The sequence below is a fragment of the Bufo gargarizans genome, chromosome 6, assembly GCF_014858855.1.
Source record: "Bufo gargarizans isolate SCDJY-AF-19 chromosome 6, ASM1485885v1, whole genome shotgun sequence".
Taxonomy (NCBI): Eukaryota; Metazoa; Chordata; class Amphibia; order Anura; family Bufonidae; genus Bufo; species Bufo gargarizans.
The window spans coordinates 151,508,123-151,533,428 of NC_058085.1; the positions used below are offsets into that span (position 1 = coordinate 151,508,123).

Here is a 25,306-nt window from a genome sequence, read left to right on the forward strand (position 1 = left end):
CCCCTTCTTCTGCTGATACTTGTGCTATCTACAGCAACATTTTTGCCACTGCCTATTCTTTTGGATGGCCCAGGCAATTGTCTGTTGGCCATAGTGTACAGTAACTATGTCAGTAATGTGAACACTCATAAACATAGGGCCCATTGGAAACAATTCAGATGCGTATACAAAACTAGTGACACCAATGAAGAATACACTCTACATATATAATTGTAAAAATTTGGATACTTTATTATGATGGAAGATTAAAAAATGTATAAAAGGAATTGACACACACAACTAATGAGTCACCAAATATGTGGTCATAAATGACATAATAATAGCAGCAAGATATACTCAAGTAAAGCTGGACATACATACAGATTGATATACAAAACCCCACACTCAAGTAATACAGACCAGTATGGTGCCTCAAAACAACCCCAACACGTGTTTCGTGTTGTGCTTCCTCAGGGGGTAGAGAAAGATATAGCACACCTACCGGATATATATACCTCCCTAAATACCTGTTGCATAAATATACATAATAGAAAACACCTACATCTGCCAGTTCACTGGAATATTCAGCAATATGGGGCGTTACTTCTGGCCACGTGCTGTTGCCACCATTCTGATGCTGCCATCGGCCTGCTGCTTCTACTACCATTCCCACAATGAGGCTTCTTGGCCTACTGATATGTGCATTTTAAATGTTTTAAAAGATATGCATGCCGCTGGGCCTTGCTATCACACTGCTGTTGTTGGGTTCTTCTACCATCTTGTCTGGCATGTCACTGCTGCTTCCCCCCTCCCCCCCACTCTGCCATAGGGCCACTACAGTCACTGTTACTGCCACTGCAGCTGCTGCCACCCTCCCCACTCTTTCATTGGCCCATTATTGTCACTGTTACAGCCACTGCTGCTCTGCCGCTGTTTCCACCCCCTACTGTAACTTCCAAACCTTCACACTGAGATTGGGCCATCAAGTGGGAAAAATATATACCGAGGGATCTCGAACTTCAAAAAATAAAAGACCAAAATCTGTGTAGGCCTAATTAAATATGTGGATGCTGCAGGAGATGCCAAAATCGTAATAGAGCAGGAATCTGTTGACAACTTAAAACTTGGCTGCATTTCATGCACTGAATAGCTGGGGAAACATATCTGCTTCCAGAACCCAGACAGAATCGTGAGCAAGCGGGGGACACTGCACACATCTTCGTTGCATCTCCTACTTTGATCACCACTTTAAAGGAGAAACAAGACGAGTTATTAAGATGCAGACCGGGCTGGCTATCAGGCTCCTCCTCCTTGTCACCCTGCCACCTTTGGCACTCTCCGATACCAAGCACAGCTCTATGGACTCAGAAGAACCAGAACCCCTGGGTTCTCAGGGTCCAGTCGTGGTAATTATCGGTGCTGGAATCTCTGGTATTGCAGCAGCAGAGAAGCTGCACAAACATTGCTTCCAAAACATAAAGATCTTAGAGGCTACTGGAAGAACCGGAGGCCGGATCCGTACAGAGCGTTTTGGTAATTTTATTTCAGTTTTTTTTTTAACAGTGCAATAATGCCAGGGTAAATATCTAGATGGTGATAAACATGTGAGTGAAAACACAGGAAAGACATGTATTAAGACAAGCTGTTTGCCACAGGGTGGCACTGTTTATATAGGTGTTTAGGCTATGTTCACATCTGCAGCACAAACGTTTACTGTTTCTCACATAGCCGGACCATAATGGGATCTGGAAGCCTTTATGGCATAAATTAGATGCAGCACCACTAGCTTTGCTTTGGTGGCCAAGAGTAAGAAATATAAAAACATATTATTTTTAATATCACCTCTGCAGTGGCCTGGGCTTGGGTTCCCCCGAACACCGTCACCGTGTCACCGCATATTGCTGCTCTCCAGAAGGGATGGTAAGGTATGGTGCACCCCAATGAGAACTAAGTCCAGAGAGTCAGGGTTTGCAGTGAACCAATGTGCTTTTTTACTGAAAGAATTCAGGTGCAAAACAATACAAGCGAGGCATATGGCTAGGTTCTCCAGTCTCTTCACTGGCACAAGAGTTTGATGCTGAGGAAAGGCCTGAGCTACCTGTCTCTCTCAGAAGGCTAGTGGCAGAGTATCCCCGTCTTAGCATCTTCTTCTGGTCAGTCAATAGTCTGGCAGAGTCTCCTCTTCAAGGCACAGTTCCCTAACTGCAGAACACTATAGGTTCTGACTAGAGTTGAGCGAACACCTGGATGTTCGGGTTCGAGAAGTTCGGCCGAACATCCCGGAAATGTTCGGGTTCGGGATCCGAACCCGATCCGAACTTCGTCCCGAACCCGAACCCCATTGAAGTCAATGGGGACCCGAACTTTTCGGCACTAAAAAGGCTGTAAAACAGCCCAGGAAAGAGCTAGAGGGCTGCAAAAGGCAGCAACATGTAGGTAAATCCCCTGCAAACAAATGTGGATAGGGAAATGAATTAAAATAAAAATTAAATAAATAAAAATTAACCAAAATCAATTGGAGAGAGGTTCCATAGCAGAGAATCTGGCTTCCCGTCACCCACCACTGGAACAGTCCATTCTCAGATATTTAGGCCCCGGCACCCAGGCAGAGGAGAGAGGTCCCGTAACAGAGAATCTGTCTTCATGTCAGCAGAGAATTAGTCTGCATGTCATAGCAGAGAATGAGGCTTCACGTCAGCCACCACTGCAACAGTCCATTGGCATATATTTAGGCCCAGCACCCAGGCAGAGGAGGGAGGTCCCGTAACAGAGAATCTGTCTTCATGTCAGCAGAGAATTAGTCTGCATGTCATAGCAGAGAATGAGGCTTCACGTCAGCCACCACTGCAACAGTCCATTGGCATATATTTAGGCCCAGCACACACACAGGCAGAGGAGAGAGGTCCCGTAACAGAGAATCTGGCTTCATGTCAGCAGAGAATCAGTCTGCATGTCATAGCAGAGAATGAGGCTTCACGTCAGCCACCACTGCAACAGTCCATTGGCATATATTTAGGCCCAGCACACACACAGGCAGAGGAGAGAGGTCCCGTAACAGAGAATCTGGCTTCATGTCAGCAGAGAATCAGTCTGCATGTCATAGCAGAGAATGAGGCTTCACGTCAGCCACCACTGCAACAGTCCATTGGCATATATTTAGGCCCAGCACCCAGGCAGAGGAGGGAGGTCCCGTAACAGAGAATCTGTCTTCATGTCAGCAGAGAATTAGTCTGCATGTCATAGCAGAGAATGAGGCTTCACGTCAGCCACCACTGCAACAGTCCATTGGCATATATTTAGGCCCAGCACACACACAGGCAGAGGAGAGAGGTCCCGTAACAGAGAATCTGGCTTCATGTCAGCAGAGAATCAGTCTGCATGTCATAGCAGAGAATGAGGCTTCACGTCAGCCACCACTGCAACAGTCCATTGGCATATATTTAGGCCCAGCACACACACAGGCAGAGGAGAGAGGTCCCGTAACAGAGAATCTGGCTTCATGTCAGCAGAGAATCAGTCTGCATGTCATAGCAGAGAATGAGGCTTCACGTCAGCCACCACTGCAACAGTCCATTGGCATATATTTAGGCCCAGCACCCAGGCAGAGGAGGGAGGTCCCGTAACAGAGAATCTGTCTTCATGTCAGCAGAGAATTAGTCTGCATGTCATAGCAGAGAATGAGGCTTCACGTCAGCCACCACTGCAACAGTCCATTGGCATATATTTAGGCCCAGCACCCAGGCAGAGGAGGGAGGTCCCGTAACAGAGAATCTGTCTTCATGTCAGCAGAGAATTAGTCTGCATGTCATAGCAGAGAATGAGGCTTCACGTCAGCCACCACTGGAACAGTCCATTCTCAGATATTTAGGCCCCGGCACCCAGGCAGAGGAGAGAGGTCCCGTAACAGAGAATCTGTCTTCATGTCAGCAGAGAATTAGTCTGCATGTCATAGCAGAGAATGAGGCTTCACGTCAGCCACCACTGCAACAGTCCATTGGCATATATTTAGGCCCAGCACCCAGGCAGAGGAGAGAGGTCCCGTAACAGACAATCTGGCTTCATGTCAGCAGAGAATCAGTCTTCATATCATAGCAGAGAATCAGGCTTCACGTCACCCACCACTGTAAGAGTCAATTTTCATAAATTTAGGCCCAGAACCCAGGCAGAGGAGAAAGGTCCCGTAACAGACAATCTGGCTTCATGTCAGCAGAGAATCAGTCTTCATATCATAGCAGAGAATCAGGCTTCACGTCACCCACCACTGTAAGAGTCAATTTTCATAAATTTAGGCCCAGAACCCAGGTAGAGGAGAAAGGTCCCGTAACAGACAATCTGGCTTCATGACAGCAGAGAATCAGTCTGCATGTCATAGCAGAGAATCAGGCTTCACGTCAGCCACCACTGCAACAGTCCATTGTCATAAATTTAGGCCCAGCACCCAGGCAGAGGAGAGAGGTCCCGTAACAGACAATCTGGCTTCATGTCAGCAGAGAATTAGTCTGCATGTCATAGCAGAGAATCAGGCTTCATGTCAGCCACCACTGCAACAGTCCATTGGCATATATTTAGGCCTAGCACACAGGCAGAGGAGAGGTTCATTCAACTTTGGGTAGCATCGCAATATAATGGTAAAATGAAAATAAAAATAGGATTGAATGAGGAAGTGCCCTGGAGTCCAATAATATATGGTTATGGGGAGGTAGTTAATGTCTAATCTGGACAAGGGACGGACAGGTCCTGTGGGATCCATGCCTGGTTCATTTTTATGAACGTCAGCTTGTCCACATTGGCTGTAGACAGGCGGCTGCGTTTGTCTGTAATGACGCCCCCTGCCGTGCTGAATACACGTTCAGACAAAACGCTGGCTGCCGGGCAGGCCAGCACCTCCAAGGCATAAAAGGCTAGCTCTGGCCACGTGGACAATTTAGAGACCCAGAAGTTGAATGGGGCCGAACCATCAGTCAGTACGTGGAGGGGTGTGCACACGTACTGTTCCACCATGTTAGTAAAATGTTGCCTCCTGCTAACACGTTGCGTATCAGGTGGTGGTGCAGTTAGCTGTGGCGTGTTGACAAAAGTTTTCCACATCTCTGCCATGCTAACCCTGCCCTCAGAGGAGCTGGCCGTGACACAGCTGCCTTGGCGACCTCTTGCTCCTCCTCTGCCTTGGCCTTGGGCTTCCACTTGTTCCCCTGTGACATTTGGGAATGCTCTCAGTAGCGCGTCTACCAACGTGCGCTTGTACTCGCGCATCTTCCTATCACGCTCCAGTGCAGGAAGTAAGGTGGGCACATTGTCTTTGTAGCGTGGATCCAGCAGGGTGGCAACCCAGTAGTCCGCACAGGTTAAAATGTGGGCAACTCTGCTGTCGTTGCGCAGGCACTGCAGCATGTAGTCGCTCATGTGTGCCAGGCTGCCCAGGGGTAAGGACAAGCTGTCCTCTGTGGGAGGCGTATCGTCATCGTCCTGCCTTTCCCCCCAGCCACGCACCAGTGATGGACCCGAGCTGCGTTGGGTGCCACCCCGCTGTGACCATGCTTCATCCTCATCCTCCTCCACCTCCTCCTCATCCTCGTCCTCCTCGTCCTCCAGTAGTGGGCCCTGGCTGGCCACATTTGTACCTGGCCTCTGCTGTTGCAAAAAACCTCCCTCTGAGTCACTTCGAAGAGACTGGCCTGAAAGTGCTAAAAATGACCCCTCTTCCTCATCCTCCTCCTCCTCCTCCTGGGCCACCTCCTGTTCCATCATCGCCCTAAGTGTTTTCTCAAGGAGACATAGAAGTGGTATTGTAACGCTGATAACGGTGTCATCGCCACTGGCCATGTTGGTGGAGTACTCGAAACAGCGCAACAGGGCACACAGGTCTCGCATGGAGGCCCAGTCATTGGTGGTGAAGTGGTGCTGTTCTGTAGTGCGACTGACCCGTGCGTGCTGCAGCTGAAACTCCACTATGGCCTGCTGCTGCTCGCACAGTCTGTCCAGCATGTGCAAGGTGGAGTTCCACCTGGTGGGCACGTCGCATATGAGGCGGTGAGCGGGAAGGCCGAAGTTACGCTGTAGCGCAGACAGGCGAGCAGCAGCAGGATGTGAACGCCGGAAGCGCGAACAGACGGCCCGCACTTTATGCAGCAGCTCTGACATGTCGGGGTAGTTGTGAATGAACTTCTGCACCACCAAATTCAGCACATGCGCCAAGCAAGGGATGTGCGTCAAATTGGCTAGTCCCAGAGCTGCAACGAGATTTCGCCCATTATCACACACCACCAGGCCGGGCTTGAGGCTCACCGGCAGCAACCACTCGTCGGTCTGTTGTTCTATACCCCGCCACAACTCCTGTGCGGTGTGGGGCCTGTCCCCCAAACATATGAGTTTCAGAATGGCCTGCTGACGTTTACCCCGGGCTGTGCTGAAGTTGGTGGTGAAGGTGTGTGGCTGACTGGATGAGCAGGTGGAAGAAGAGGAGGAGGAAGCCGAGAAGGAGGAGGTGGCAACAGGAGGCAAAGAATGTTGCCCTGCGATCCTTGGCGGCGGAAGGACGTGCGCCAAACAGCTCTCCGCCTGGGGCCCAGCTGCCACTACATTTACCCAGTGTGCAGTTAGGGAGATATAGCGTCCCTGGCCGTGCTTACTGGTCCACGTATCTGTGGTTAGGTGGACCTTGCTACAGATGGCGTTGCGCAGTGCACACTTGATTTTATCGGATACTTGGTTGTGCAGGGAAGGCACGGCTCTCTTGGAGAAGTAGTGCCGGCTGGGAACAACATACTGTGGGACAGCAAGCGACATGAGCTGTTTGAAGCTGTCTGTGTCCACCAGCCTAAATGACAGCATTTCATAGGCCAGTAGTTTAGAAATGCTGGCATTCAGGGCCAGGGATCGAGGGTGGCTAGGTGGGAATTTACGCTTTCTATCAAATGTTTGTGAGATGGAGAGCTGAACGCTGGCGTGTGACATGGTTGAGACGCTTGGTGACGGAGGTGGTGGTGGTGGTGTTGGTGGTACATCCCCTGTTTGCTGGGCGGCAGGTGCCAACGTTCCTCCAGAGGCGGAGGAAGAGGCCGAGGCGGCAGCAGCAGAATAGGCCGAGGCGGCAGCAGCAGAAGAGGTAGCAGGGGGAGCCTGAGTGACTTCCTTGGTTTTAAGGTGTTTACTCCACTGCAGTTCATGCTTTGCATGCAGGTGCCTGGTCATGCAGGTTGTGCTCAGGTTCAGAACGTTAATGCCTCGCTTCAGGCTCTGATGGCACAGCGTGCAAACCACTCGGGTCTTGTCGTCAGCACATTGTTTGAAGAAGTGCCATGCCAGGGAACTCCTTGAAGCTGCCTTTGGGGTGCTCGGTCCCAGATGGCGGCGGTCAGTAGCAGGCGGAGTCTCTTGGCGGCGGGTGTTCTGCTTTTGCCCACTGCTCCCTCTTTTGCTACGCTGTTGGCTCGGTCTCACCACTGCCTCTTCCTCCGAACTGTGAAAGTCAGTGGCACGACCTTCATTCCATGTGGGGTCTAGGACCTCATCGTCCCCTGCATCGTCTTCCACCCAGTCTTGATCCCTGACCTCCTGTTCAGTCTGCACACTGCAGAAAGACGCAGCAGTTGGCACCTGTGTTTCGTCATCATCAGAGACATGCTGAGGTGGTATTCCCATGTCCTCATCATCAGGAAACATAAGTGGTTGTGCGTCAGTGCATTCTATGTCTTTCACCGCTGGGGAAGGGCTAGGTGGATGCCCTTGGGAAACCCTGCCAGCGGAGTCTTCAAACAGCATAAGAGACTGCTGCATAACTTGAGGCTGAGACAGTTTCCCTGGTATGCATGGGGGTGATGTGACAGACTGATGGGGTTGGTTTTCAGGCGCCATCTGTGCGCTTTCTGCAGAAGACTGGGTGGGAGATAATGTGAACGTGCTGGATCCACTGTCGGCCACCCAATTGACTAATGCCTGTACCTGCTCAGGCCTTACCATCCTTAGAACGGCATTGGGCCCCACCATATATCGCTGTAAATTCTGGCGGCTACTGGGACCTGAAGTAGTTGGTACACTAGGACGTGTGGATGTGGCAGAACGGCCACGTCCTCTCCCAGCACCAGAGGGTCCACTAACACCACCACGACCATGTCCACGTCCGCGTCCCTTACTAGATGTTTTTCTCATTGTTATGGTTCACCACAACAACAAATATATTATTTGGCCCAATGTATTGTATTCAAATTCAGCGGGATATAAATTTGAGGCCTAGTATTTAGGCGCTGGGTGACCGGTATGGATTTAGTGACAGAATTAGACTTGGAAATGCACAGAAGCGTGTGTGTGTGAAGTTATTCTGAATGACCCAATGTGCACCTTGAATATTATATACCCTTTTAGGGATAGATTTCAAATAGCTCTGATATAGCAGAAACCACTAAATTATGAAATTGCTAAATTGGGAATTGTACTTCAACCCAGAACAAAAAATGTGCTTTGACGGACACTAAATATCTTGCCCAGCAACAACAGTACAACGGTGGGTAACGAGAGATTTAGAGGGAATTAAATTTGAGGCCTAGTATTTAGGCGCTGGGTCACCGGTATGGATTTAGTGACAGAATTAGACTTGGAAATACACAGTAGCGGGTGTGTGTGAAGTTATTCTGAATGACCCTATGTGCACCTTCAATATTATATACCCTTTTAGGGATAGATTTCAAATAGCTCTGATATAGCAGAAACCACTAAATTATGAAATTGCTAAATTGGGAATTGTACTTCAACCCAGAACAAAAAATGTGCTTTGACGGACACTAAATATCTTGCCCAGCAACAACAGTACAGCGGTGGGTAACGAGAGATTTAGAGGGAATTAAATTTGAGGCCTAGTATTTAGGCGCTGGGTCACCGGTATGGATTTAGTGACAGAATTAGACTTGGAAATACACAGTAGCGGGTGTGTGTGAAGTTACTCTGAATGACCCTATGTGCACCTTCAATATTATATACCCTTTTTGGGATAGATTTCAAAGAGCTCTGATATAGCAGGAACCACTAAATTATGAAATTGCTAAATTGGGAATTGTATTTCAACCCAGAACAAGAAATGTGCTTGAACGGACACTAAATAACTCGCCCAGCTACAGCACTAGGGACAGATTTAGCTGGATATAAATTTGAGGGCTAGTATTTAGGCGCTGGGTGACAGGTATGGGTTTAGTGACAGAATTAGACTTGGAAATACACAGTAGCGGGTGTGTGTGAAGTTATTCTGAATGACCCTATGTGCACCTTCAATATTATATACCCTTTTAGGGATAGATTTCAAATAGCTCTGATATAGCAGAAACCACTAAATTATGAAATTGCTAAATTGGGAATTGTACTTCAACCCAGAACAAAAAATGTGCTTTGACGGACACTAAATATCTTGCCCAGCAACAACAGTACAGCGGTGGGTAACGAGAGATTTAGAGGGAATTAAATTTGAGGCCTAGTATTTAGGCGCTGGGTCACCGGTATGGATTTAGTGACAGAATTAGACTTGGAAATACACAGTAGCGGGTGTGTGTGAAGTTATTCTGAATGACCCTATGTGCACCTTCAATATTATATACCCTTTTTGGGATAGATTTCAAATAGCTCTGATATAGCAGGAACCACTAAATTATGAAATTGCTAAATTGGGAATTGTACTTCAACCCAGAACAAAAAATGTGCTTTGACGGGCACTAAATAACTTTCCCAGCTACAACAGGACAACGGTAACGAGAGATTTAGAGGGATTTAAATTTGAGGCCTAGTATTTAGGCGCTGGGTGACAGGTATGGGTTTAGTGACAGAATTAGACTTGGAAATACACAGTAGCGGGTGTGTGTGAAGTTATTCTGAATGACCCTATGTGCACCTTCAATATTATATACCCTTTTTGGGATAGATTTCAAATAGCTCTGATATAGCAGAAACCACTAAATTATGAAATTGCTAAATTGGGAATTGTACTTCAACCCAGAACAAAAAATGTGCTTTGACGGACACTAAATATCTTGCCCAGCAACAACAGTACAGCGGTGGGTAACGAGAGATTTAGAGGGAATTAAATTTGAGGCCTAGTATTTAGGCGCTGGGTCACCGGTATGGATTTAGTGACAGAATTAGACTTGGAAATACACAGTAGCGGGTGTGTGTGAAGTTACTCTGAATGACCCTATGTGCACCTTCAATATTATATACCCTTTTTGGGATAGATTTCAAAGAGCTCTGATATAGCAGGAACCACTAAATTATGAAATTGCTAAATTGGGAATTGTATTTCAACCCAGAACAAGAAATGTGCTTGAACGGACACTAAATAACTCGCCCAGCTACAGCACTAGGGACAGATTTAGCTGGATATAAATTTGAGGCCTAGTATTTAGGCGCTGGGTGACAGGTATGGGTTTAGTGACAGAATTAGACTTGGAAATACACAGTAGCGGGTGTGTGTGAAGTTATTCTGAATGACCCTATGTGCACCTTCAATATTATATACCCTTTTAGGGATAGATTTCAAATAGCTCTGATATAGCAGAAACCACTAAATTATGAAATTGCTAAATTGGGAATTGTACTTCAACCCAGAACAAAAAATGTGCTTTGACGGACACTAAATATCTTGCCCAGCAACAACAGTACAGCGGTGGGTAACGAGAGATTTAGAGGGAATTAAATTTGAGGCCTAGTATTTAGGCGCTGGGTCACCGGTATGGATTTAGTGACAGAATTAGACTTGGAAATACACAGTAGCGGGTGTGTGTGAAGTTATTCTGAATGACCCTATGTGCACCTTCAATATTATATACCCTTTTTGGGATAGATTTCAAATAGCTCTGATATAGCAGGAACCACTAAATTATGAAATTGCTAAATTGGGAATTGTACTTCAACCCAGAACAAAAAATGTGCTTTGACGGGCACTAAATAACTTTCCCAGCTACAACAGGACAACGGTAACGAGAGATTTAGAGGGATTTAAATTTGAGGCCTAGTATTTAGGCGCTGGGTGACAGGTATGGGTTTAGTGACAGAATTAGACTTGGAAATACACAGTAGCGGGTGTGTGTGAAGTTATTCTGAATGACCCTATGTGCACCTTCAATATTATATACCCTTTTTGGGATAGATTTCAAATAGCTCTGATATAGCAGAAACCACTAAATTATGAAATTGCTAAATTGGGAATTGTACTTCAACCCAGAACAAAAAATGTGCTTTGACGGACACTAAATATCTTGCCCAGCAACAACAGTACACCGGTGGGTAACGAGAGATTTAGAGGGAATTAAATTTGAGGCCTAGTATTTAGGCGCTGGGTCACCGGTATGGATTTAGTGACAGAATTAGACTTGGAAATACACAGTAGCGGGTGTGTGTGAAGTTATTCTGAATGACCCTATGTGCACCTTCAATATTATATACCCTTTTTGGGATAGATTTCAAATAGCTCTGATATAGCAGGAACCACTAAATTATGAAATTGCTAAATTGGGAATTGTACTTCAACCCAGAACAAAAAATGTGCTTTGACGGGCACTAAATAACTTTCCCAGCTACAACAGGACAACGGTAACGAGAGATTTAGAGGGATTTAAATTTGAGGCCTAGTATTTAGGCGCTGGGTGACAGGTATGGGTTTAGTGACAGAATTAGACTTGGAAATACACAGTAGCGGGTGTGTGTGAAGTTATTCTGAATGACCCTATGTGCACCTTCAATATTATATACCCTTTTTGGGATAGATTTCAAATAGCTCTGATATAGCAGGAACCACTAAATTATGAAATTGCTAAATTGGGAATTGTACTTCAACCCAGAACAAAAAATGTGCTTTGACGGGCACTAAATAACTTTCCCAGCTACAACAGGACAACGGTAACGAGAGATTTAGAGGGATTTAAATTTGAGGCCTAGTATTTAGGCGCTGGGTGACAGGTATGGGTTTAGTGACAGAATTAGACTTGGAAATACACAGTAGCGGGTGTGTGTGAAGTTATTCTGAATGACCCTATGTGCACCTTCAATATTATATACCCTTTTTGGGATAGATTTCAAATAGCTCTGATATAGCAGAAACCACTAAATTATGAAATTGCTAAATTGGGAATTGTACTTCAACCCAGAACAAAAAATGTGCTTTGACGGACACTAAATATCTTGCCCAGCAACAACAGTACAGCGGTGGGTAACGAGAGATTTAGAGGGAATTAAATTTGAGGCCTAGTATTTAGGCGCTGGGTCACCGGTATGGATTTAGTGACAGAATTAGACTTGGAAATACACAGTAGCGGGTGTGTGTGAAGTTATTCTGAATGACCCAATGTGCACCTTCAATATTATATACCCTTTTTGGGATAGATTTCAAATAGCTCTGATATAGCAGGAACCACTAAATTATGAAATTGCTAAATTGGGAATTGTATTTCAACCCAGAACAAGAAATGTGCTTGAACGGACACTAAATAACTCGCCCAGCTACAGCACTAGGGACAGATTTAGCTGGATATAAATTTGAGGCCTAGTATTTAGGCGCTGGGTGACCGGTATGGATTTAGTGACAGAATTAGACTGGGATATGGCCAAAAAATGAACAGACTATTGCTGGTTAAATGCACTTGGTGTGACAGCTTCACCCTGATGTAGGCTTTAGCCAAAAAACAACCACACCATTGAGGGTTAAATGCACTTGGTGACAGGCGCAGCTTGCCCCTGATTTTGTATATGGCCAAAAAATGAACAGACTATTGCTGGTTAAATGCACTTGGTGTGACAGCTTCACCCTGATGTAGGCTTTAGCCAAAAAACAACCACACCATTGAGGGTTAAATGCACTTGGTGACAGGCGCAGCTTGCCCCTGATTTTGTATATGGCCAAAAAATGAACAGACTATTGCTGGTTAAATGCACTTGGTGTGACAGCTTCACCCTGATGTAGGCTTTAGCCAAAAAACAACCACACCATTGAGGGTTAAATGCACTTGGTGACAGGCGCAGCTTGCCCCTGATTTTGTATATGGCCAAAAAATGAACAGACTATTGCTGGTTAAATGCACTTGGTGTCACAGCTTCACCCTGATGTAGGCTTTAGCCAAAAAACAACCACACCATTGAGGGTTAAATGCACTTGGTCGCAGCTTGTGCTGGCGCACCACAAGACACAAAATGGCCGCCGATCACCCCAGAAAAATGAGACTGACAAACGGTCTGTGCAGCCTAAAAACAGTGAGCAATTGAGGATCAGCAGCTCAATGATCCACAGCTGCAGATCGATCAGTTAATCAAGTCCTTTGGAGGAGTTAATCTGCCTAATCTCGCCCTACTGTCGCAGCCGCAACCTCTCCCTACGCTAATCAGAGCAGAGTGACGGGCGGCGCTATGTGACTCCAGCTTAAATAGAGGCTGGGTCACATGGTGCTCTGGCCAATCACAGCCATGCCAATAGTAGGCATGGCTGTGATGGCCTCTTGGGGCAAGTAGTATGACGCTTGTTGATTGGCTGCTTTGCAGCCTTTCAAAAAGCGCCAAGAAAGCGTCACAAAAGCGCGAAGAAAGCGACGAACACCGAACCCGAACCCGGACTTTTACGAAAATGTCCGGGTTCGGGTCCGTGTCACGGACACCCCAAAATTCGGTACGAACCCGAACTATACAGTTCGAGTTCGCTCATCCCTAGTTCTGACTGCTTTCCTTGTGTATAGTTTCTGGCTAATCTAGAACCGTCTAGTGGGACGCGTGAAGTGGAGAAGCTCAGCACAAACAAATACATTGTTACACTTTCCATCTCTCATAGGCTTATCTTAGAGCTGCATTGACACTGAATGGCAATGAAACAGCAGTTTTTACAGACAAAAAAAATTAGTTTTCAGACATGACAACATAGCTAAACAGACATTCAAAAGGTCAGTCTGTCTGATTTTGGTAGTAAACTAATCTGACTTTCTTCCATCCAAAAAACATGCTCTTTAAACCCGATGGTAGCTGTGGAACATTACCAGCTTCTCATTATTAATGATGAGCGACATAGGCAATATTCGAATTAGCGATATTTCGCTAATTATTGGCCCAATATTCACCATAATTTGCAAATTCGAGAATTTGTGATCTCGTCGTTATTTACTTGATTGCGAAAATCGGCAATGTAATATATTCATGAGAAAAATTTGCGATTAGAATATTCGCGATCAACACTAAGGGGTAGGCAACTTTGGTTGCTAGGGATGTTGCTAAGTGCCGATATTCGGGATAAATTTGCAATTAGAATATTCGCGATCAACACTATTCACTAATACGAATATATAGCACATATTCGCAAATTCTCAAAGTGGCAATATTCGCAATTAAAATTTGCGATTCAAATATTCACGCTCAACACTAATAACCACCTATAGCTACGCCACTGTGTATAGAGACTCTGCAGGCTTTGTAAGAACTCTTCATGGCAGTCTGCGGTGAATAGAGAAGAAAAAAACAAGTGAACAACTACTGTAGAGAAACATCAGTCACTGGATTACATTTATATGTATTCTGTGTCTTTATTAGCAAATAACTCCTTCTCAACATCCGCTGTACATGTCTGGCAGATGTCGGTTCTTTAAAGATGGTGCCCGCTCCAGTGAGGAGTGAGCGCCATAGCCGCTGGGTGCTGTTAGGAGTTATACATGTTAACATGTTTACTGCCACCTGTAGGCTATATAGATATGACAGTTTATAACCTTTGTTATATTGTTTGTTTCTGAATAAAGTTGTTTTTGAAATACCTCACATCGCCTCAGGAAACACGTGAGTGTTTCATACAGCAGACACCAGCAGCTAATGTCCGCGATCAGCAAACGTGACCACAGTGTCTGAGAGGGCTAAAGCCAAGAACGCTTCAACCCCCCCCCCCCCCCCCCCCCCCCCCCCCCAACGGAGATCAGGGAAATCGTTCTACACATGTCATGAGCCGGAGCCTGTACTAGGCTTCCAGGCTCATTAAAACCTACAAATACCTCTGTTCTGGTTCTGACAAAGCTGCCAGTTCAGTTGATGTACTGCTCCAAATTAATTAATTAAGATACGTGCACGGAGAGATCAGACAGACAACTCACTACATGGAGTTAATCAGTATCTCTGGTTTATTTCTGAAAACAACATGGGTTTCACGAGAGGAGGGAGTGAGGGGGGGGGGTGAAAGATAAAGTATATATTTTCTATTGGCTATGAACTCTCTACTTTTCTGTAACCTTGACGGCCAGAGGAAATTCCTTCTCCCTCCCCCCCTTGTTCCTGGGTGAAACCGTTACTTCTTTCTTTGTAGCTGCTTGCTTGAGCTGAACGGAAACCACAAAGAAACACATGATAAAAACACAAAGTAAGATTCTAGTTTATAGGTGTAGGCTGAATGCCTGGCCGCCATCTTAGCTCAACAAGCAAGTATCCATTTTGTATCAATAGTCCATAACAGTCCCCCCTTGGAGACTTGATTGTAGACTTTCCCTTCGCCTAGCGAATCCCCTGGGCATACCATTCGTATCCTCTTCACCCGCAGTGGCGACAACCTACCCCTTATAGGTAGGCTCCCGGTTGCTCGGACTTGTGGTAATACCCTGGGATTCATCTCACCCTATCTCAGCCAGGCATCATTGTGAGGAGGGGGAGCTGTGTTGAACGATGTTTCCTTCTGTCCTTCCTCATCGTAGAGGAGCATAATAGGTCGTTCATCAGTTTTCTTCATTCTTTTTGAAAAGCGGGTCACACAAATAAGAACGAGCTTAATCACTACATATATCACCAATATTACTAGGGCTACCTGCAATATTACCTGGACAATTCCCATGAGCCAACCCCAAATACCTTTGAACCAGTTATTGGGGTTAAGGGAAGAGAAGGTATCAGACCACCATGTATCTTTATCAGCTTTATGTGCATCCAGCCATTTATCTCTTAAATCCGCCATTTTCTCTATACCCACCTTAACTTGCAAATTACCCTGCGGGTCTATGTAATGGCAACAAGAGGGTCCCACAACCTGGCACATACCTCCATCTTTAGCTGTAACATAATCTAGAACTAATGTGTGTTGGTTGGTGACAATGATTAACTGGTTTTGCACAATGTTTGAGGTATTCATAAGTCTCATCACTTCCCATATTTGGTCATCCAGGTAGTCTGTTGCTACTACCAGATGATCCCACATCTGCACTATCATGGGATATATGAAGATGGAACTAACAGTTTTGTTGGTAATGCTCATCTCTACTACATGTGGCTTGCCATTTGGTCTGGGTGTGTTATCTTTGGCCCTATGATACAAGGTGTGTTTAGGTACTGCATTTATGCCAATTTCAGAGTGTGGTACTATAAAGGTGGCAGGAGTAAGCTTGGCGATGGTGCACAGTCCTGTGACATTCTCGGATAACCATTTGTATGCTTTGTGTCCACAAACTAAGTATATGTCGTCTGGAACTGCTACTGCTGTGCCATTGAATAATCGGGTAATTAGTTTGGCTAATTATGTCCCTTTCGCCAACTCATATCCTTTTGACTGACTTTCGGTGTCGTTAGCTAATATACCTGTCCGGAGATCCTGTACAGTACGGTGGTTACAGGGCAGATCCTTTCCGTTCTCAGCATCTACACCAATACACTGCACGTGGCTGTCTGTTTTTGAATCATTGCAACCTGAGTGTATGTGTGGACTAAATGTCATACCTTTGGTTTGTACTTGGAGACAATAACAGTGTGTCCAGCTAGGAAAACATGTGACATTAGCCCAGTGTCCCATTCATTACCCAGTGGCGTGAACACTGCAGATATGCCCACTGTCAAAGTCATGATCAGTATGTGAATCCTCATGGCTTATTGTTCCAGGGTCGTCGGGACAGCCTTTACTCTTTTACAATGTGAGGCGTGGATCCAGGTAAGCCTCCCTTCGAGTTTCACAGAGGTCGGGGTAGTCAGCAACACCTGGTAAGGCCCCTTGTATCGTGGTTCGAGGGTGTTTCTGACGTGTTTCTTGACCACCACCCACTCTCCAGGTTTGAGAGTGTGTATTCCTTCTAGGGAGTCAGGATCTGGAATGGAAGAGAAAACTTGTGCACATATGTTAGACAATTGTTTACTATGGGCAATCACATATTTAGCAACAGATTCATAATGCATTTGCAATTGCTGTGGGAAGTACTGTCCCATCCTAGGCCGTGTCCTAAACAAAATTTGGTGTGGAGGCCTAGGGGTGTGTCTAACTGAAAATAGTGCTATTGGCAGGCATTGTACCCAACTGAGCCCTGTCTCCCCAGTCATTTTCAGCATCTTGGACTTCAGTACCTCGTTCAGTCGTTTGACTTTGTCGCTGCTTTGGGGTCTGTAGGGTGTGTGATAGGCTAAGTGTGACCCTACCATCTTCCAGACTTCTTGGGTTAATCTAGCAGTGAATGCTGGGCCCTGATCACTCTCAATGACCTCAGGTACTCCGAACCTACAGACAAGCTCCTGCATCAGTTTTTTTGCAGTAGTGGTTGCTGTCTGGTTTTGGACGGGGTAGGCTTCTGGCCACCCAGAGAACAAGTCTATCACTACTAGCACATATTGAAACCCTTGGCACATTGGCATCTGGATGTGGTCAATTTGAATCCGTTGGAACGGGTACTGGGCTTTGGGGAGACATTTGGTTGGTGTAGGCTCAGGTCTTCCCGGGTTGCACTGCGCACAGATGAGGCAAGACTGAGTATGCCTCACCAGGACAGGGGTTATCCCTGGGGCCATTGTCTATTAGTTCTTTCATGATGGTCTTAGATTGGTGGGTGGGCCCATGAGCTATTGAAGCTATCAGAGGATAGAGAGCTTTGGGCAGAGATGCTCTCCTTCCTTGGGTCCACAGTCCAGATTCTTTCTCTTCTTGGGCTGACTCTTTTAGCCAATCCAATTTTTCTTGTGGCGTGGCCTGTTTCTGTATTTGTTTCAGGAGGTCCTATGTGATTTCTTCTTGTTCCAGGTCTTCCTGTGTTATCATAATCTGGTTTGACTGGACTCTTTCCTCTTTCACTGCTGCTTCCTTCGCAGCTTGGTCAGCTAGGGCCTTTCCTCTGGCTTCAGAGGTGTCAGCTCGAGTGTGCCTGTAGATCAATAAAATCTTCAGATTCTCCAGTATACTCCCCCCTTGGAAGAGGAAGGAGTGCAGCAGGATTGAGGATGCGGCACCTCTGAATGGTGACATTATCTGGCAGAAGCAAACTACACGGAAGCCGGAGGTGGCGCTGTGCAGTGAGGTGTTTAGGTTGAGTCTGCTGGAGGATGGCAGAAACGTCATGGAGAGCCAGAATAGTGAGGGGATGACCTAGCACAACGTCAGATGTGACGTTTAGAAGAGAGCTGGCAGCATGGATAGCTCTGACACAGGAAGGGGCTTCTCTGGCTACTGGGTCCAGTCTCTTTGTATGGTAGGACTTTGGGGTCCTTCAGGGTCACAGTGACTGGTGGGACACTGAGGTATCCAATATCCTGGGGTCCTCTGGCCCAGAGAGTATTGGGGATGAGGTGCAAAATGGTTTGCAGCGAATCCCCTTGCTTATATAAATCAGTGCAGAATTTTATTGTCAGACATCCGGCATCTGTGGGTGTCACATAATTTGAGTAAAAACCACAAAGACCAAGAAGCAAGACAGTTTCTTATCAGAAAGAGGAGCTTAAACTAACACAGCAGAAACCAACATTTCTGTGAAAAGAAAAAAGGTGGGGGTCAACTGATCCCCCGCAGCTGTCCTGCAGTGTGGTGAAATGATCTGCTTGGAATGATCTGCAAATTTAGCTTTTGTCCATTTCTGTAGTTGTTCTATAAAGAATTCTCCAGACTCATGATCTTGGGGGTCAAAGTTAGCACCTTTTAAGTTCAGGAATGTGGATTTGATCCATTATCAGTGAGGAGTATTCACCCGTCTTGTTTTCCACTATACTTTGCAGGTCCGACCATGTGCACCCATAGGTTTGATGCACTTGGGACAGTTTCCTGAAAAAGGGCATGGGATGGGTCTCAGGGTCAGGCAGTAAATTCACTATGGTGAATAACTGTTGTGGGGTGAAAGACACATATTTTGGTGGTCCCTGTGGCCGGTTAAGTGCTAGGGCTTCTTTCAGTGTCTCAAGGTTTCCCTGCTCAATTTTCTGTAAGTTCTTTTGTAACTCTGTAATCTGACCCTGCAGTATTTGATCTTGTGAACGTCGTGATGGGCGCACGGTCATGGGTACAGTCCACTGTGGTGCCAGGGGTAAAGTTGGCGGATCACCGTAGTCTGTCGGGGTACCCCGCGAAGGAGTTTGCATATTACCCGGTGCATTTTGTATGCCCATTGTGGATTCTGCAGCACCGTCTGCATCCCCCTGTTCTGCTTCATCAGGTTGCCCCCCTACCATTATAGGAGTAAGGGTGGCAGGTGAGTGGGGTAGCATGAATGTACCGTCCGGGTTTATCATCGGGTACAGCATAGAGATCACCGGGACACTAGGGGTGACATAGGAGTGACGGGGGGGGTCCGGACCGAATGATATTAAAGGTCCGTTCATGGGCGTTGCCTGGGGACAAGATGGCGCTGTAGCTAACACGGGAAGTGATGGGACGTGCCGGGGAGTAGTTACCAAGGTGTGGTTTTGTGGGTGGGGAACCCCACAGGGAAGGCACGTATCACGGGAGCAGGGATTCTGTTGACCACATGTTTTGCAGGTCCACCCACCTGCTTTCTTCCCGGCGCCATTATAGGGTGGTGGCTAGTCATGTATCAATGCAACACCAGGCTTACAGAAATATCTGTCTTTTCTCATCAAAATTTAGTTCCCCCCCCCCCGGTCTGTTCAAATTCTTTACTACAGTCCAACCACACACGGACCATGTCTGTCAATTAATCATCTTCTAACTTCCCTCTCTTCTCGTTTAACAACACTTGCCAGGTAGCACTACATAGGATGCCTCCTTTACAGACACCTTTAACTCTTCTCCAACTTACTTAATCCTTTTATGAGGATGCCTCCTTTACAGACACCTTTAACTCTTCTCCAACTTACTTAATCCTTTTATGAAACGTTTGCCTCTCCTGTCCGCCACGTACTGTTCAGGTGAACAGTAACCCTTCGGGACACTTTCCTCATTTCCCATTATCTCTCGTACCTACTGAAGCCGCCTAAAGACCTCTGCATAGAGTAATCACTGGACGTGAAGACCTTTGAGTTCCGGTCAGCACACTCTGGGCTACCGCGAACCGCTCTCCACCCATCTGTGATCGTCCCCTTTATGGAGATTCGAGTCAGACACCGGGCTGAACTCCGATACAGGAACACAGGAGAACTCCGTGTCTCAGTCAATGATACTTGTCAACAGGGTCTTCACAACTTATAGGCACAACACAGTACATCAAGACTTTAAGAAAACATATGGGGTTCTTACTTTCATGCCCTCGAGGACGTCCCAGACTGCTTCCGCACCCCTCCCTCAGACGAACACCAAGAGGCTACACCAGGGGACACTTTATAGGCAAGATGACTCAATTTTCCTACCTCATATCACGGGTTGCGATCCCGGTGTCCGTTAGTGCGCCTCTCCTCGTCTGGTCTCTGGGGGTACGGGAACAGAGGGTCCAATCCTCGAGCCCCACGTTGGGTGCCAAAATTGTTCTGGTTCTGACAAAGCTGCCAGTTCAGTTGATGTACTGCTCCAAATTAATTAATTAAGATACGTGCACGGAGAGATCAGACAGACAACTCACTACATGGAGTTAATCAGTATCTCTGGTTTATTTCTGAAAACAACATGGGTTTCACGAGAGGAGGGAGTGAGGGGGGGGGTGAAAGATAAAGTATATATTTTCTATTGGCTATGAACTCTCTACTTTTCTGTAACCTTGACGGCCAGAGGAAATTCCTTCTCCCTCCCCCCCTTGTTCCTGGGTGAAACCGTTACTTCTTTCTTTGTAGCTGCTTGCTTGAGCTGAACGGAAACCACAAAGAAACACATGATAAAAACACAAAGTAAGATTCTAGTTTATAGGTGTAGGCTGAATGCCTGGCCGCCATCTTAGCTCAACAAGCAAGTATCCATTTTGTATCAATAGTCCATAACACCTCTTTATCTTATTAAATGATATATCTTCTCTAATATAATGATATATCACACCCATGGATCAATTATATATATTAACACCAAAAAGTCAATGGGACACAAAAATATTTTTAAAAAAAATTGCCATCTTTATTGTTCAACAAAGTATAAATAAGGGTTCAGCAAATAGAAAGAGACACGATAGAGTATAGATACAGAGAACATAGCAAGGGGCATACACGTAGAGTGATATATGTCAAGGGTAGTACGCCTATCCAATCTAGAAAATGCCTAATCACATATATCCCAACAGCAAACCTGTGATGTCTCTATCGGGGCATATACATAGAGGGTTCCCCCATATAATGGGATGCCTTCCATACATGTAAAATACACCATAAACTAATGTGCTATATCATATATTCAGTGTCACTGGTCTCATGAACTGTGAAGCAAAAATGATAATGTACAGCTACTAATACGTAGCTATACCGAGACACTGTGTAGAGATGAGCACACCCGATCAGAGGCAACCCCAGAACATGGACATTATACCCAGGTTAAAATTACATATATCCAAATAACATACCCTGCGACATGATAGACCACTACTCAGATCTTGCCCCGAGCGCTGGCCCCTAGACACGCGTTTCACCTCTCTTCAGGCCAGCAGGTGGCAGCACTGAACTGTAATATACATGTTTCTATTTAGAATAACGGAGCAAATTTCATTATTCTATACAGATTGCAATCTGATGATGGAGTCCACTTGGAGCAGTGAACGGCGTAACAGGAAAAAATTGCTGATACATACATACAAATAGGGTCATACACACACCAAAATGACAAAAATTAAGTATCATCAAAAACTACAGATCATCTTGCAAAAAATTAGCCCTCACACATCTCCGTAGACATAACTATAGAAAAGTTATGGGGGTCAAAATACGGCAATGACAAGAAAAAAAAATCCAAAGTTTTTATTTTTTTTAGCATTAAAATGCAAAAAAAAACTAGACAAGTGTGGTATTGCCATAATCGTACTGACCTGGAGAATGAAAAGCACAAGTCAATTTTACTGCATAGTGAATGCCATAAAAACAAAACCCATAAAACTGCGTCGGAATAGTGTTTTTTTCCCCCCAATTCCACGCCATTTAAAAAATGGTGGCATTAGAAAGTACAGTACAACCTGTTGCACAAAAAAAACAATCCCTACATGGTTATGTGACTGGAAAAGTAAAAAAAAAAAGTTATAACTCCAGGAAGGCATGGAGTGAAAAACAAAAATGCAAAATATGAAAATTGCAATGTTAGGAAGGGGTTAATTGATTCTACAAAGGGGGTGCCATTTGCCTAATAGCTCTGCGGCTCCAAAAGACCTTGTCCTGGCCCTGTTCCTCTGCCAGCAAGTGTCGCCCTGTGACTTAAAGGGGTTCTGCACTTTGTTTAAACTGATGATCTATCCTCTGGATAGATCATCAGCATCTGATCAGCAGGGGTCAGACACCCGGGACCCCTGCCAATCAGCTGTCTTAGAAGGCAGCGGCGCTATAGCATCGCCGCGGCCTTCTCACTGTATACCGCTGGCCCAGTGACGTCACGACTAGTATCAACTTGCCTGGGCTGGGCTAAGCTCCATTCAAGTGAACGGAGCTTAGCCCCGCCCAGGCCATTGATACTAGTCACTGGTCCAGTGGTAAACAGTGAGAAGGCAGCCACGCTGCTGGAGCGCCGCTGCCTTCTCAAATAGCTGATCGGCGGAGGTCCCGGGAGTCGGACCCCCGCCGATCAGATGCTGATGATCTATCCAGAGGATAGATCATCAGTTCTAACAAAGTGCAGAAATCTTTAACTGACCATCCAGACTAACCGTCACCAGTCCAGATTCCAGCGATAAAAGAGAGTTGCAGAGCAGCACAAACAGACCTCTTGACCCATCCGGAATGCACCAGCCGCGATAGGACCACAGATCCAAAGCAGTCCCAGAATAATGGTAGATAGCAAAGAAGATTCACAGCAGCATGTCCGGTGTGACTGTTTATTTGACCTCTTAAGGACATAGGGCGTACAGGTACGCCCTGATGTCCTGGTACTTAAGGACACAGGGCGTACCTGTACTCCCTGTGTATTTTCGATCACCGCCGCGCGGCGGGCGGCGATCGGAACCCCGTACCTGCTCAAATCATTGAGCAGGCACTTGGGGCAAATGCGCCGGGGGGTTCGGTGACCACCCCATGTATGCGATCGCAGAAAACCGCAGGTCTCTGAAGACCCGATAACCCGGAACAGGATGGTGATGGTGGTGTAATTTCACCCCACCAATCACCATTCAGTGATCCTGAGTGGTGATGGTGACATCACCACTCAGGATCACTTCTGATTGGTCTGTGGGCGGTCCAGCGGCAGATTCAAAAGAGGCAGGCGCTCCTCTCCTCCCCCTTTTGTGTTCCGGAGCCGGAGGAGAGAGGAGCTGCCTGCACGTGTCCGCCATCGCTGCCAGCAGCACCGGATCTGTGCCCCCAGGACCCGATCTGTGCCCCCAGCACCCCCCATCAGGTACATAGGGACAGCATAGTGAAAGTTTGGGTTAGGCAGGGAAAAAAAAGGGAAAGTTAGTTTGTGAAGTTTTATTGCATCACCCTAAGTTAGGGTGTCTGGGGTCCACAGCACAGCTGTGTGACCCTAGATGCCCCAGGGGTGCTGCTGCTTGCCCCCCCCTCCCACTTTTTTGGGGTGCAGTATTTTTTTTTTGTGTACGCTGACTGTGGCCGGCATTCTTAGCGTCAGGCCACTGTTAGCGCATCGCACACCCCACCGCTGATCAACTTCAGACGGTTGATCGGCGGTTTTGAATTTTTTTCTCCACATTTTTTTAGTTATTTTTTATTTTTTCTGTTAGTTTTAGGGTTAAGTCCGTGAACACCCGTGCCCCCACACACACGCACACCAAATAAAGATTTACACACACGCAAATATACACGCAGACACACACTCCCCTATGGCTCGTCGGACGTTCTCGGCCGCAGAGGCATACGCCCAGCTTGCCTCCGACTCCGAGAGTCCCAGTGAGGACGAGGATGACCCCACATTCCTGTTATCATCCACGTCTTCCTCTTCATCTAGCGATGATGATGAGCCCCCAAGGCGGCGGAGACACTGCCAGGCGGAGCAAGGGGACCGCCATGTTAGGGACCCTGTGTCCCAGCCTAGTACGAGCAGCTCTGGGGCTCATACTGGTTTCCCAGCCCACCAGTTAAATCCACCGGAACACCCTGCCGGTGAACTTGTCTGGTGTAGCCCAGAGCGATACGAGCCCGTGATTCCTGATTTTGTAGGCCAATCAGGAATCCAAATTTCCACAGTGGGCTACACTGAATATTACTTTTTTTGTCATTTTTTCAGTGACCCACTGGTAAATCTGATGGTGGAGCAGACAAATCTGTACGCCCAACAGTTCGTCGCTCAACACCCGGGCTCCTTTTTGGCCAGGTCCGGTGGCTGGACGCCGGTCAGTGCAGCCGAAATGAGGACATTTTGGGGCCTCGTGCTGCATATGGGCCAGGTCAAGAAACCCAGTGTCAGGCTGTACTGGAGTGGGGACGTCCTATACCAGACCCCACTTTACAGTACGGCCATGACACGCTCCCGGTTTGAGGCCATCCGGAAATGTCTGCATTATTCCGATAATGCAGCATGTCCCCCCCCCCGAGGTGATCCTGCCCATGACCGTCTGTATAAGATATGGCTGGTCATCGATCACTTTGGGGCCAAATTCATGGAGGCCTATGTACCTGGAAGGGAGGTCGCGGTTGATGAGTCTCTCATTGCGTTCAAGGGGAGACTCATTTTCCGCCAGTATGTGCCCTCCAAGCGGGCGAGGTATGGCGTGAAGCTATACAAAATTTGTGAGAGTAGCTCAGGGTACACTTACCAATTTCGTGTATACGAGGGGCGAGATTCCCGGATTCAACACCCAGAATGTCCCCCCACTCTGGGTGTTACCGGGAAACAAGTGTAGGACCTTATGTACCCACTGCTGGATAAGGGTTACCACCTTTACGTGGATAACTTTTATACCAGTATCCCCTTGTTCCAGTCCCTTGCTGCCAGATCCACGTCCGCTTGTGGGACCGTGCGGAAAAATCAACGCGGCCTCCCTGCCCACCCCCTCCAGGTACCTATCCTCAGAGACCCGTGCCTGTACCACTAGAAACCTGTTGCTGGTCAGGTATAAGGACAAGAGGGATGTCCTTATGCTGTCCA

General features: G+C 46.7%; 1 protein-coding gene across 1 annotated transcript in view; it reads left to right on the top strand.

Moving 5' to 3' along the window:
* Positions 1–1,147: 1,147 nt before the first annotated feature.
* LOC122940929 (peroxisomal N(1)-acetyl-spermine/spermidine oxidase-like) overlaps positions 1,148–25,306 on the top strand; it is a 110,905-nt gene continuing 86,746 nt past the window's right edge. The window contains exon 1 of the mRNA XM_044297861.1: positions 1,148–1,512. Within this exon, the coding sequence (XP_044153796.1) occupies positions 1,257–1,512 (256 nt within the window). The 5' untranslated portion in view covers positions 1,148–1,256. The remainder of the gene's footprint in view (positions 1,513–25,306) is intronic.